At 31.1% G+C, this 15,909-nt stretch overlaps 1 protein-coding gene across 1 annotated transcript in view; it reads right to left on the bottom strand.

Moving 5' to 3' along the window:
• LOC126776781 (head-specific guanylate cyclase) overlaps positions 1-15,909 on the bottom strand; it is a 69,801-nt gene that overhangs the window by 15,965 nt on the left and 37,927 nt on the right. The window contains exon 7 of the mRNA XM_050499539.1: positions 12,535-12,713. Within this exon, the coding sequence (XP_050355496.1) occupies positions 12,535-12,713 (179 nt within the window). The remainder of the gene's footprint in view (positions 1-12,534; positions 12,714-15,909) is intronic.

The following is a 15,909-nucleotide window of genomic DNA, read 5'->3' as shown; positions in this document are numbered from 1 at the left end:
ATTTCGTGTGTCCGAAAATGATAATAGTTTCATTTGGTATTTAAAATGCAACCTGTTCGATATTTAAAAATAGAATATATTTTTAAGCCTGTCAGATTGATTACCTATCAAAAATGAATATATGGTATGTTAATTTTGAATATAGAATACGTATGAATAAATTTCTAGTTACTATATACAATAAATTATTCATTTTACTTACTGATAGTAGAATTGATTAAATTACATTTACAATTACTGAAATACTAATCTATCGGCTTCATTCATTTACCCTTTATTCGAATTCTAAATTACGCCCGTAGACAATTCTACTAGCCGTAAGCAAAACCAATCGTTTTTTGAATATAGTAATCAATAGGCAATCATTTCTTATCGGGCATAAGATTATCAATCTTTATCAAATCAATATTATAACTGAAGCTTTAAAATCGAATATATAAAAGTTTAAAATTTATAAATATATCGGAAATGAATTTCAATTTGATTTTGATACAAAGATATCGGAAATTTTGAATGAAACCAAAGTACTGCGTTAACAAATTCGAAGTATCAATTCCGTTTTATTAAGCCAAAGGTTTGTGAAGGTTGAATTTAATATACTTAATGTAAAAGGGTTTGAAAAAACTTTTGTTTACTTTTACTATATTATTGGTGGATTCCCAAATTAAATATGAATTGATTTTCATTGATATTCAAAACCAGTATCTAATAAATTAAGCTGTTTTATGTTTGGGATTTAGTGTACGTTATATAAAATTGCTAAGCTGCTGGACAATAAATTTAGTGGATTCTGAAGTAGATGAGAAATATGCTTTTTTTTAAAAAACAGTTCAGTACTAATATGGAAATCATTATATATATTTATATTAGTAGTATAGTTTTAGCTTAAAGTTAGGTTTTGATGAATAAAGGGGAATGACTATTGTTCGATATTACTTTACATATATTGTATTGAAAACCAAATGTCATACATGAGTCGCTATATTTAAAACAACACAAGCACCAAAAACTTTGCTCGTCATAGTATTGCCACCACTTTCACATTTTCAAATTAATTACTCATCAGATATTCTACCGCAAACAGCAATACTTGTTGTATTCCGGTTTGAAGGGTGAGTGAGCCAGTGTAATTGCAGGCACAAGGGACATAACATCTAAGTTCCCAAGGTTGGTGGCGCATTGGTGATGTAAGAGTTGGTTAACATTTCTTAAAATGCCAATGTCTATGGGTGTTGATGGCGTTTATCATCAGGTGGCTCATATACTCGTCCGCCTTCATATTCTATAAAAAAATACTGTTAATTTTTCATCTCAATCTTGTGGAAAATCAATCTTTGCAAAGTATTACACTTTGGATACTAAAAAACAAAACACAGTAAATATAAATAATGAACAGGTATTCTCAACCTAGTGTAATGATTAGACAATTGGTCGAGAATTATTAATCCAAGTTAATTTAAATGGCATGAAGGATAAATTTGTTTATAAAACGTTAGCTCTTACAATTTATATTTTGGTCATATCATGTTACTCGTACGATGAAAACAACAGACAATTAATGTATTGAATCATACAATAATTGTCTGTTTTTCCATACTTGTATTATTTATTATATGCCCCGATAGAAATAAGAATATATATATCACTTTATGTTTAATAACTTAAGTATAAATACAACACGAAAGCTGTCTGACACACTCATATGTCAATCTCAAAAAAAATCTACCCCTTTTAATAAAATAGCATCCTTTTTATATATATATTAAGAATATTCAACATCTTAAGATCTTGCAACACTCAGCTATCATCCCCATTTTTGTTCATTCTAAGTGTAACACTCTAGGGCGTGGAATCCCTTTTATTACTTAGTGCATAATGATTCATGACCTCCCAGGACGCCGTAACTTGCACGTAACATATACGTACGTAGTTTTTGATTTATTATCACGTATATGAATGAAACTATCATAAAACATTGTGACATGTCTGTTAGAAGTATTATAAATGGGTAACCAGATAAAATTATGTATTATGTCAAATAAAAAATACTGGAATTCGTTTTTGTAACATAAATTTATATTATTATTTATTATTAATTAATTGTCATTGCATGCTTGTATATTTTTTATTTAAAAAAAACTTAATTAAATTATTGAGATTGGTAAAAAACGCCGACTTAATGCCAGAAGGCATTCTCTACCAGTCAACCTTTAGGCTAATCAGAAATACGTGAAGGCGGTACTACAACATAACAATAATATTCAAATAAGTATATATATATAGTATATGGAAATAAATAAGTTAAAAATAAATAAACAATTAAGAAACATTCAGAAAATGTTCTTGCAGACGATGTCTTAAAGTGAGCTTTGATGTTTACAGGAAACTTGTTCCAAGGCCTGACAGCACAAACAGTAAATTCATTTGAAAGATAACTAGAGCTATGAATAGAATAGCAACTAAAAGTAAGAGAGAATCGTTTGAACGCAGCGATGATTGTCACTGGCATTTGAAATTTGTCTTAAAAATAATTTAAAAAAAATGTGATTTATCGTTTGAAATTGGAATTATAACTATAAGGGATTTTACATCTAGATACCACGGATAGCGGCGTATGTCTTATTCGTAGTGCCAATGTCTTTGGCCAAGATAACCACCACCATCTCGCATATCCAAAAAAAAAATCAAAAAGATTATTATTTATTTCTCTTTTTTATTCGTATTCCTATCAATCCGATGCATAAGTAATCCGGGATACAGGAAAGGGTATATAAAACCTGGCGGAAACTGATTATTAATACCAAAAATGATTCTATAATCTACTCGGTATCTGTTAAATGAAATTTTACTATATCGATCTAATTTACTTATAATCAAATAGAAAAGTTCAAATACATGGAGATAAATTTCAAGTCTTGTAAGCAGGTTAGGTAAAACTCGAACGGAATACCTAACTACGGCTAGAGGTCACAGCGTCGACACCGTTTATAGAATAATAAACAGGAACTACGTTGAGCAAATGCAACTATTTTACAAATTTAAAGTATAACTTAAAATATTTAAGAAAGTAACATAGATATATTATTAATCGCCTATTTGACTGCCTCGTTGGTCTAGTGGCTTGATGTAAGGCGGCGGATCCTGGGATCAATTCCCAATAAAAAGTTATTTTGTTATTCTGTCAAAAAATTCTCAGTAGCAGCCCGGAGTTTGGAAGTTGGAAGTGTGTACACTCCCATGCCTCGAAAAGCACGTGTGTCGAGTTGCCGTACGATGGTACGATTATGAGAGTTAGGGAATAGAGAGTGCATCTGTGTTTGCGCAAACACTTGTGCACTATAATATCTCCCGCGTAGTTGGCTAATTTCTCTTGAGATTGGCCGACGTGGCCGAAATCGGTCTGGAGGACATTATTATTATTAATCGCTTATATAAACAGAAATGAATGTTGGTATGCTTATCGTGTATGTGTTCGTAAACCATTCATCCGATGTGATGAAAATTTGGTGAGTTCCTGCATAAAAGAAAACACAATTTTTATTTATATACTTTTTCTTCGATATAAAACGCGCCGGCTTAGGGAACTATCTTTTTAAAAGTGGAAGACATTTTTAAATCCAAACTTCCACAACGATTCAAGACCAAGTTTCAATCAATTCGCTCTTTTTTTACATATATACAAAGAAACGCATGTATAATTGTTTTATTTATAGCTTATAGTGTTGATTTCTTCAATTATTTTTTTATTTTTATTTTAAGTCTGTAGGCAAACTAGTAAATAGGACACCTGATAGCAAGCGTCCACTACCACATGTATACATTTTACACACACGCACATTATACTTCATTTAATTAAAGGCAGATGCAAATTTTGTTCCCACCCTCCAATAGCGAATTGTAATACATCGTTGGATAAGTGTATTTAAGCTAAACAAAAGTTACTGTGGCTTTAAGTTTTAAATTTTAGTCCGAGCAGAGTTATGCTTTAGTAAACATGACAGTTTAATTGACAAATATTGCTTTTTAATAATTATTAAGTACCAAGGATTCGCCAGGCATGGATTTGTAGGACCAGCCTTATTATGAGATCATAATGGATGCAGAGTAGGAATAAAATGCGTGAAGAGGCAACCTAAAATACCTTATTTTTAAATTTATTTTTATTATATTACAAAGATAGTGTGTTTTATATTTAAGAAGCTATTTTACTTTACTTTATACTTTATTGTACTCCACAAAAAAAAATACAAAACAGGATACAGCCTAAATAAATGTAGGATACAATTTTGGCGACTTTATCGCTACATAGCTATCTCTTTCAGGTAACCAACTACGTATGACTGATGATAACGGTAGTTAGGTAGTTGCTACTGCTACACTAGTTTACTCACCCTTCAAACCAGAAAACAACAATACCAAGAATAAGTACTGCTGTTATGCGGTAGAATATCTGATGTGTGGATAGTACATACACAGACAAGCTTGCACAAAGCCCTACCACCAAGTAAATGTACTAGTATCAATTCGAGAATGCGATGCATTGGGGTAAAACATTATTTTTAACTATTGTTAAACTGATGTGTTTAGTAAAGCATAACTCTTAACGGACTAAGATTTGGAACTTAGTACATAATAACTTTTGTTCAGCTTAAAAATACCTATCCAACGATGTATTACACGTCGCTATTGGAGGGTGGAACCAGAGTTCATAAAAATCCTGGCATCTTTCTTTCATTTCAATTCAATTTTATACACAGTTGTTAAACATGACCTTAAATCTCGTGCCTGCAGCACATTGACGATGGAAGAAATATGAATCGATACTTCTTAGATTACCAAAGTACATCGGCGATGGTTCGTCAGATTATCATAAGATGACCCATTTCCTTGTCTGTCTTCCCGTTTCAAAAATCAATATAAAAGCGGAAAAGTTGGAGATAAGACTTTCAACTTTACGAAATGACATCTTTTAAAATTTAGAAAACTTTGTTCTCGCACAAATGTATGTTTTTTATATATAAATAAAATAAAGTTAACATTTGATAAATGTCAACTTAAACCTTAATCTCACCACACGCACAGACAGAAATAAACTTTTATTTAATGATTCATTAAAAGATAATAGATAATATAATAGGTATGAATATGTATTTGTTGTGAAGTAATATATAATATACTTTTATGGTTAAAAAAGAGAATTAAATTCTCATACAATCTGACAAATAACAGCTAGAATAGCAATATGTGCATATTAAATACTTGTTGTGTAGTGTTTGTATGTATAACTATAATCTATGTTGTTTATTTTTAACTTATAATCTTTGTTTTCATGAATTAAAGGTTCCTTTTTTAATGCAATAAGTGCCCCTGAAACTTACCATACTAAAACTATATTATTGAAAATTATGTACCCTGGTTATAGATGTTATGTATATCAGATAATGTTTCCGTAAATGCTTATTTTTTCTTTATTACAATGTTAATTCATTATGTATATGTATGAACTTTATATAAAAAAAATAATGCTTACACAAATATAATAACGAATAAGCTTCGCCTTTTGATTTTGCACAAAGAAAATTAATACTGGTTTTTATTAATTTTCATACGAGTCTCTTGTGTTGTTTTTTTATTTCCATAAGAATTACTTGACTGAAATGTATATGTAATATTATTTAGCTTATTTAATAATTATAGCTCTTTATATTGTTTTGTGGAATTATTAATGAACAAAAAAAGAAAGAAACTAAAATATAATAAATTGTTGAATCGCCATTGGTTACGACGAAATCATTGATTTTCTTTTTTTCTTTTTGGTAACTAAGATAAAATATGAAAATAAACATAACAGTAATGTACTTATTTAAAAAATATATGTAACTTGATATAACATTTCTATATATGTACTTACGTTATACTTTATCACCACAAAGAGACAAAACAAAACATGGATACAGAATCTTATCGCTACACATATCTCTATCCGTGCAACCAACGGTGTGAGTAATAACTCATAGGATATGAGGTAGGTGTTGCTGTAGTAATAAATAAAATAACGTTAATCTATAACTAAAACAAACTAGTAAATAAGTGTTAACGTATGTAGTTAATAATGTATTCAATTTTTTATTTAATTTATTAAAGAGTATATTTAAATCTATGTTTCATAGCATACATATATAAATAATGCTATTTTTCTTGTAAATTTATTCTCAAAGGTTGAAAATATATTTCAAACTTTTCCGTTTCTCTCACCTCGTGGCCCAATCTTGGTCAAACATAGTTAAAGGTCCAACAAACACGGGGATTGTTTGCTCTCCGTAACAAATCCCCTATAACGAGCTAATTTCGCTCACACACTTTCGTATATAGCTTTTATTAAATAAAAAATCTGTTGAATATATTCGATAAGGAATCACTTTTTGATATTGATACTTAAATATAATATGCACCTACAATTATAAATTAATTTTATAAGACAATCAGATAATAAGCTGATATGTGATAAATATATTAAGCAAATTATAGAAAACATGCCTCGATATAAATACTTGAAAAATCAAATTACTTTTAATTAAAAAATATTAGTCTTTACTAGAAGTATATAGTAGTATACCCTTACCTATGAAATGATATACCCTGATAAATTTAAGCCATCACAGCCATTCTCGAGCTGGCCAACTAGGCATGATAGTGCAAAGACAAATGCTTATTGTCCCCTGGTTCTCATATTTATGATTATCCATCCATTTGGATGGGACAGCAAATTTAACACGGACAGAAAGAGTTTAGGTGCAAGTCCTTGCTCTCCTATGGAAGTGTAAACAGTACCAACTACCCGACAAAATTACTACTGAGAATGTGACGAAAATAAACTCAATAACATTTTATTAGATCGACCTTGAAACAAGGAATTCGCAATATGTGGTCTTATAAACTCAACAAGACATTCAACTGGGTAATTAATAACCGGTAAATGGTCCATTGTAGAGCAAATTGTATAAATACTGTTTTTCCTTCCAAAAAGATTACTGATGGTAGGGCTTTGTGCAAGCTCGTCTGGAAAGCTACCACCCACTCATGAGATTTTCTACCGCAAAACAGCAGTACTTTGTATTGTTGTGTTCCGGTGTGAAGGGTGAGTGAGCCAATGTAATTACAGGCACAAGGCACATAACATCTTAGTTCCCAAGGGTGGTGGCGCATTGGAGATGTAAGCAATGGTTAAAATTTCTTACAATGCCAATGTCTATGGGCGTTGGTGACCACTTATTATCAGGTGACCCATGCGCTCATCCTTCCTATTCTATGAAAAAAAAAAACAAAAAAAAGATATTTAAAGCTTGAGTAAAAATATTCTCTACTATGTTTTAAAAAGATACTTATCTCAAAATTTATTATAGTAAAGTTAGGATAGACCAGAGATGATAATGATGATAGTGGTTCGAACACGAGAATGTTAACCAAAGATTAAAAGTTACATTATTCGATTTTTTCTGTATTAAAATTCTTTCCGATCATCCTTAATATATCCACTGTGGTCTAGTCCACTCTTAAATAAACAAATGGACCTATTTTACTTGCGAATAGTATGACAAAACAAACGGAAGTGTAACGTAATGTTTGAGTAACGTTTGAAGTGGTTTACAAAGGTGCTTGTATGGAAGTGTTTTGGAGACTATTGAGACTACAAAGGTACGAGGACAATGAAAGACCAATATCTCCGATGAAATGAATGGGTGTATGTATATGTTTCTTTTCAATTACATAGTGTTCTAATTTATTTGGTCTAAAACTTTTTAAGGATTTCTTGAATTGACATTTACTTAAAAAATAATTTTCCTAATTTTTATATGTCATGTCTGTGAGATTATAATACTGTTGTATGCGCAAACAGAGATTCACTCTCTATTTGCTAATTCTCATAGTTCAATTGTATAACAAACTGATACGACCAGAGAACCAGAGAATTAAAAACATCAATATAAATCCGATCAGAACTATAAATGCAACATGGCCTATAAGAATAAGATGGTTTTTATCGTACAAGAAAAATTATAACAACTTAATTTGATAACAAATATTAAAACTTGTATGGCATTTTTTTAAATTATTCTAAAGTAAAATAAACTCCAACAAAGTTCAAAATTCAAATTAAATAATTCTCACAGTGGTCGTTAATTTATTTTGACCTCAGATCTGTCAGTTGTTTAATAAAATAGTTATTTTACCAACTTACTAACGAATTGTTGTTAAGTAGAGCATCATTACATCCTTTATAGATCATATATACTCATGGCTCATCCATATTAAACGTGTGCACTAGAAACTCAATATTGTGAAAATTGACAGGCATGCTATTACAGGAAAGTTTTCTTACAAATATAAAGGCACGTCGTTTATATTTTGTAGTAGGTGTAACCTGTCAACTTTGATAGGCGTAAATTAAAATATAGACATTTTGAAGTGAAACTACATTGCTTGCTGTGGGAGTTAAAAAATAAATTGCAAGGTCAAGTATACCCAAAGTTAAACTTTTTATATGAAACATTTGAGAGCAAAATATCAATTCAAATTCATTTATTCGATGTTGAAACATTATACTTACTAAATTAGATAAGAAAATACTCTGACCTACCTGATAAAAACTGGAAAAAAAATATCAGTGGGTTTTGTTTTGTCTAATTTTTTAGTTGATTTTCGATATGTTAAAGAAAAGTCAGGAGGTTGTCTCCTATTTATTTGTGTAATATATATTAAGTTGAGTAAGGACTTTTAAGTAAGTATAAAATATATTCGTCGTCTTATTTAAACTATTAAAAGCTATTCCGGTTTTTAAATTATTGAAAAAACCTATATTGATAGATATAATTATTTTAAGTTGCATAACTTCGAATGTGACAAAATAATATTATTTATACTGTAGTAGTTTATATGTATTTTTTTCTATAATACTTATATTCCTATGCAACTTTCAAATTTTTTCTATCATACTACAATCAAATCAGTTAGGTGAAGTTTTTCGTGTTTGTAGTAAAATAAATATTTTTTAGAGTTTTGTAGGGATTTAATATAAGAATTTTAAATATATTCTTTAATCATGAATTTCTTTCAACTCCAGAAATTTCGTAGTCATCTTCATCTTCGCTTTCATTCCATAAATCACGTGTCTTAATAATAATTCGATTGTATTTATGGCCTTATTTCTACTGTTCAACAAACTTCTTATTGAGTATAAAATAATCAGTAAACTGAATTCCACACAAAAATTTGTGTATATTGATATACTCAGTACTTATTTGATAAGCTTACACAATTCTTTTATATTATTGTTTAATGTTTTGTTAAAAATAAAAGAGGTTTTTTGATAAGTATAGAACACAATGACTCCATTTTAAACTCGGAATGAATCCCTAAGTTATTTCATGAAATTTTACTTGATCTTTGGAAATAAGTCTGTTTCAAGCACACCGTAACCTTTGTTTGGGTCAAAACAGATAAAGATTAGGGAATTACGACGATCTTTATACGAGATTACATTTTCTTTGATGTAATATGAGCACTCACATTCCCATACCGGTACTTTGAATTCAGATGTTTGTTGAATTTATTCGCTCCGTGTATTATTAAGTAGACGACCTCTTTTCATTGTTGACTTATTTTTTGTAACGGATTTATTTCATCACACCTTTTTATTATCTGATATTTATCAGATAATTTATTAAAAAAACTGAACGTTTTTATAACATTTTTTTTAAGTCATTTACAGACATTTTTCTGTAAGTGTACCATTGTTGAGCTTAAGCCAAAAATGGGAAGACACCTAAACCTCTTCCCCTCTTAAGGACAACTTAAAGATTATTTTTGAGCTTATTCCACCACGTTTCTTTAACGTAGATTGATGGATATATATGTATGTCAGAAATTTACATGTGGCAGTATCAGTATCCTCACTATGTTTTCTTCTTTTGATATTGACATTCAACTATACAGCCTACAAGTCTATTAGTAACTCTATAAATAATTGCTAATGAATTGTTTTAACTAAGCGACACCGAAATGAATGAGATGAATAGGGTAATCAATTCATATGAGCATTAGATTTTGAAAGCCTGAATGCAATTATTGAACTCCGATATGAATTCATGAATATATATGTATATTTTAACGTTAGCCCTGATCCGGTAATAATTTCTAGTCACAGGGTATTCAAGTCTATAGTGACAAATATGATTTTTACGTATTTTTGTATGGATGATCAGAAAAAGTAATCTTTATTGTATTAAGATATTTTTATTAAGTCAATAGAAAAAACGTCTGAATATATATGTATACATTTTAAGTTTAAAATACTACTCGAAGATATGGATGAAAAATTAAATGATTCGTCAATTGTCGTGTGTATTTTATCCGATGTCTGAGCTGATTGTAAATTGATTTGAATTCATGTATTTATAATTATTATATAATATATAATAAATTAATGATAGTATGTACTACGTAAAATATAAAAGATAATCTACTACTAAGCGTAGAAAACTACGTTTATCGAAAGGGTGCATCCATCAACGCGAAGTCCTAAACCTTGTCCTTAAGATTAGAGAAAGTGCATACCCTGTCGTCGGAGTATAATAGGTAATACGAATTCATTTGTGTACGCTGGCGAGGAGCTGTAGCCTTTAGTTACACATTTTATAAAGATAGCCGTTTCGTAATTTAACCTTTGCTTATTATTTGTTTATATCATCATCATCATCACCCTTTTCGCATCCACTGCTGGACATAGGTCTCTCCAATGGCACGCCACTGAGCTCGATTTTCAGCTGCCAATCTCCAACCGCTGCCAGCCACCTTGCGTATATCGTCACTCCACCTAGCTGGAGGGCGTCCTACGCTACGTTTACCAAGGCGTGGTCAGCCTACTGCCACTTCAGCTTACTAATCCTATGGGCTATGACGATAACCTTGGTTCTCTGTCCATTTGTTTACATAATAAACAGTATATATTATACAATAAATATTTTAGGTAGATTGTAGCAACCCTAGTTGGCGCTGATCCAGTCTGTATTACCCTGCATCATTTATTATCCTAATCGCTTAGATATCGGTTTGTTAATCACAATCCATTTTGGGGCCAAAGACCTCAATTTAATGAGATTTCCAACTAAACCATTATGATTGCTTTTGCGAGAAATATTCAAATTCAGTAAATTCAAATTTCATTCATTAATTTTAATACAAAAAACATTCGAGGCATCGTTATTCAGAAAAATGCAATTTACAATTACAGTTATATTATAGTTATATATATATTAATATAATATACCTTGTAACCTTTTCTCACGTCATAAACTGTTCGAATGAATATATATGTATATATATATATATATAAATTATTCGTATAGAATGTAAGTGCCAACATGCATGCATTTAAGTCTAACCATTCGCCAACTATTGACCAAAAGGTGAAAGTTCCGTAGGTGCAATAGTTGGCAGCACATCAAAGGCCTTTTAAATTATTGTAGCCATTACTATGCGGGTATAGAAAAAATATTTCTTAGAAGGAAATTAAATTAGTTCTGGTGTTCAAATCAATTATTATATGATACAAGAAAATGTAGAAATAGGTTAGTCATTTAAAATAAAAGATGTATGTATAAAAGAACTAGTTTCTGGCGAGGCTTCAACCGCGTTTGGGAGTATGGAATCAGGTTTTAATTAGAACCTGACTTCCCTTTTATCCTTTTCTGTACCCCTGATAACACGTACGCAAAACTGTATGATGATTGGTTGAATAGATAAGACGTAAAAGCGTCACAAATAAGCAAATTCACTTCTTATTTATAATATTAGTTAGGACAAATGTATATGATTTTTATGTAAAAATAAAAGGGAAAAGTAAATATTGAAGAAACATATTTCCATATTCAACAAATTCTAACAAATAACAAATCTATCAAACAGCCGCGAGATACAAATGGATTTGTGTTTTTTCTTCTTTACAAAGGCTTTAAGGAATGTTTATTGTATTCATGCGTTTTCCTTTTTACCGTTAATGTTACTTACTGAAAGACCATTGGTAGATTTCTGGATTTACAAGCAAATAATGTCTTTTATCTCAAATCTGCATAAATCGGCTATAATTTAAAATTTCTTTTACCGTTCTATTTTTATCTAGTTAAGTTTTTCAGTCACTATTTAAAACTATTGAAGAATATGTAGAAACTAAATTGTCAGGATTCGGTCTCAAAAGAAAATTTTGAATTTCGTAAATCATAATTATTCGTATAATAACTTTACATATATAAAATTGATTTAAGTTGGCACATCTGTTTGAGATAAATCTAAGGCCATGAAAATTAGAACAATATATGATTTATGGAGAATATCATTTTATCACGTTTTTGTAACCCGTCACTAAATAACGCTGCAGCACGACAACTCTTTTGCACCGATCGCAATTACAAATAGTAAATTGTATCGGCAAATAAAATATGGTACTAAAAATTACTGAAAGAGATATTTTACGCTTACCTCTGCAAGAGAAGTCGACCCAGGTATCTTCAAGCTGAATGTGAATGGTGTATTCAATCTTTGAAGGATCTCACGAAAATCCAGCTTCACTCCCCTCGGCCTTAGAAGTCTGAAGTAGGTACCAAGAGATGAACCGTGTAAGGAGAGGTATGTGCCGAAAAGTCGCATGAATCCGCCGCCTAGTGGAGAAATGGGAATTATTATTATGTGCCTATAATATGAATTAATGATGGCACCTTGCCTTTATAGTATTGAGCACTGCACACAACAGTAGTAGTAATAGTGCAGACACAATATCACTACAATGATACGGTTGTGAGTATTGTCACAAATTTACGTTTTACTTCTTATAATAATAAAACATCTTAAATTGCTAATCACACACTTACACACCATTTTTTTATCTGTTGGTAAAAATTGCTAATACTGCACACTTACATGGGTGGATATAATTTACTCATCGCCAAACATCAGAATTTTGTAATGTTTTAGTTTGAAAGGTGAGAATGCCAGTAGCAACACAAGTGAGTAAGCTGTGAGTTCTAGTATCTATGGCCACATAATACCATTTACCATCAGATGACCATTTGTATTCTACAAGGAAAGACATAACACAAGTGTAGAATAGAAGTGAATTTTAAGCGAATATCGGATTCAAATTCAGGCAATCACTTGCGTTTTTTTATTGATATATATTTCATAAGTAATATAATAGACATAACTTAAATTACTTTAAATTAATTTATAATTTTGCATATTATCCATATAATTAGCTTGAAAATATATGAGTCTATAATTTATATAAATTTCTTCGAATTCTCATTGGAAATTTGGAAACCGTAATACAATAATATAATCAATTACATTATTTGTCTTTATGAATGGCTATTTGGGCAGAAACAAGGACAGCTGCCAATCTGATTGAATAATATCTCCCCAAAGTTTCATTCACAAATCCCCACTGAATTATGTCTCTGAGATAAATTATGTCATCGTTTGAGGAAATCTAAAGATATTGGTTATTTATACTTCAAATGTGTCTACTGACAATTGATGTAAGTTATTTGTAGTAAGGTTAACACTATGTAAATGTCCCACTGCTAAGCTAAAACCTCTCCGCCTTAAGAAACATGTTCCACCAAAATCCGATGGGACGGCAATCCGACACAAACGGAAAGAGTTCAGGCGCATGACCAACAGCTTTACATGCTTTCGAATCACGGGAGTGTACATGCTGCCAACTTCCATTTCGACTTAAAAACTCAATAACTTTTTATTGGCCCGACTTGGGATTTGCACTAGGCCAACGAGGCAGTCATTTCCCAAATATACTAATATATTGAATAAACAATCGAATTTCTTTAGAGATTCTGTTCAGGTACTTTACATAGATATGCTGATACTTTTGTTTTTTTTTATAGAATAGGTAGGCGAACGAGCATATGAGCCACCTGGTCGTAAGTGATCAGCAACGCCCATAGACGGCATTGTAAGAAATGTTAACCATCGCTTACATCACCAATGCGTCACCAACCTTGGGCACTAAGATGTTATATTCCTTGTGCCTGTAATTACACTGGCTCACTCACCCTTATAACCGTAACATAACAATACCAAGTACTGCTATTTTGCGGTAGAATATCTGATGAGTGGGTGGTACCTACCCAGACGAGCTTGCACAAAGCTCTACCACCAGTAATAAACTAAGAGTAGTTTTGTTTAAACTTTTTAATTTATATTACATTAAATAAATAAAAAGATCGCTTTTAGTGATAAGATTGCCTTTACAAGCAATTTTATTATCAGTTAAAATTCTCTTTTTTTAATTAAGTTCAATAAAATTTTTATATACAAAATTAAAACTGCATTTAAAGTTTAATGGTACAATCATCACGCAATGTTAGTGTGCAGAGTTGACAATCACAATATACAGACAGACAGAATAATTAGCCGTCATCGATTTTTCATGCACCCTTGCGTTGGTTAAGTCTATTTACGTTCGGTATCACACAATTGTAGCAAATTAGTATAATATATAATAGTAACAAGTTATTTTCTTGCCTGTTCTTCACGGTAAATCCATATTCCAAACCGGTGATAGTTTAACATTTAATTTTATATTATATATCAAGAGCCTACTTGGAAAAATATATATTTTGATTTTAACTATCAGAATTTATATCTATTTGATGAATTTCAAACTGATGAATTATACTCAAACTATAACGTTACGTTATACTCAAACTTACGTTATAGTTTAATTGAAAATCAACAGTTAATATTTTTAGGATACTATAACAATATCTCGAAGGATCGGTAGCAGAATAGGAAAATTATTTAATGATTTGGCATTGTAATGGTGACCCTTAACTTAAACCAACCCTTTCGTATAAAATTAATTAAATGGAACCCAAATGAGTAATAAATAACAGTTATTAAAATTCTTGTTTATCTGACTCAATACATATATTAGGTCCTTACATATGAAATTAGCGTTTTGTCGTACTGACCACTTTGATCTGAAATATCTCCTCTTTGGTTAAGAATTCCAAATTCAAAATTATAAATTTATTTAGTTGGTACATTTGAGTCTTGAAAACAGTCATTCATTTGTTTTTTCCTCAGTATTATTTTCTTTGGCGTCGCTTATTACCGTACAATGGAAAACATGAAATATCGGTATATTTACGAGTACGAGTTCTACCGTGGTAGTGCTGCAGAAACAGCTCGAAGGATTAATGATGTGTACGGCGCTGGTGTCGCAAAAGAAAACACGGTACGTTTTTGGTTTCAACGTTTTCGTTCTGGAAATTTCGACCTTCAGAACCAACCCCGTGGAGGGCCGGAGACCAAAGTGGAAAATGAAGAATTAAAGGCCATTGTGGAAGCGAATTCATCACAAAGCACTTTAGAGATAGCTGCAGGCTGCGGGGTAAGTGATAAAACTGTATTAATCCACTTAAAGCAAATACGCGTCGACTGCTGTGTTACTTTGCTCAACCGACACAATAATGAATTAAATCGAATTATTACTTGTGAAGAAAAGTGGATACTGTAAGATAATCGGAAGAGCTCGTCGCAATGGCTGAACCCTGGAGACCCAGCCAAATAACTCTGCCCTAAACGAAAATTGACTCGGTAAAAGTTACTTGTGAGTGTTTGTTGGACTAGCGCCGGTGTCGTTCACTACAGCTTTCTAAAATATGGCTAAACGATTACGGCAGATATCTATTGTCAGCAACTGCAAGCCATGAAGGAAGAACTAGCTGCTAAACAACCGAGATTGTTCAATCGCTCTAGTTCACTGCTGCTTCACGACAACGCAAGACTACACACTGCACAACAAACAACCACTAAGTTAAATGAGCTATAATT

The sequence above is a fragment of the Nymphalis io genome, chromosome 21 (genome assembly GCF_905147045.1).
Source record: "Nymphalis io chromosome 21, ilAglIoxx1.1, whole genome shotgun sequence".
Taxonomy (NCBI): Eukaryota; Metazoa; Arthropoda; class Insecta; order Lepidoptera; family Nymphalidae; genus Nymphalis; species Nymphalis io.
This window is presented reverse-complemented; position numbering and strand designations above follow the sequence as displayed.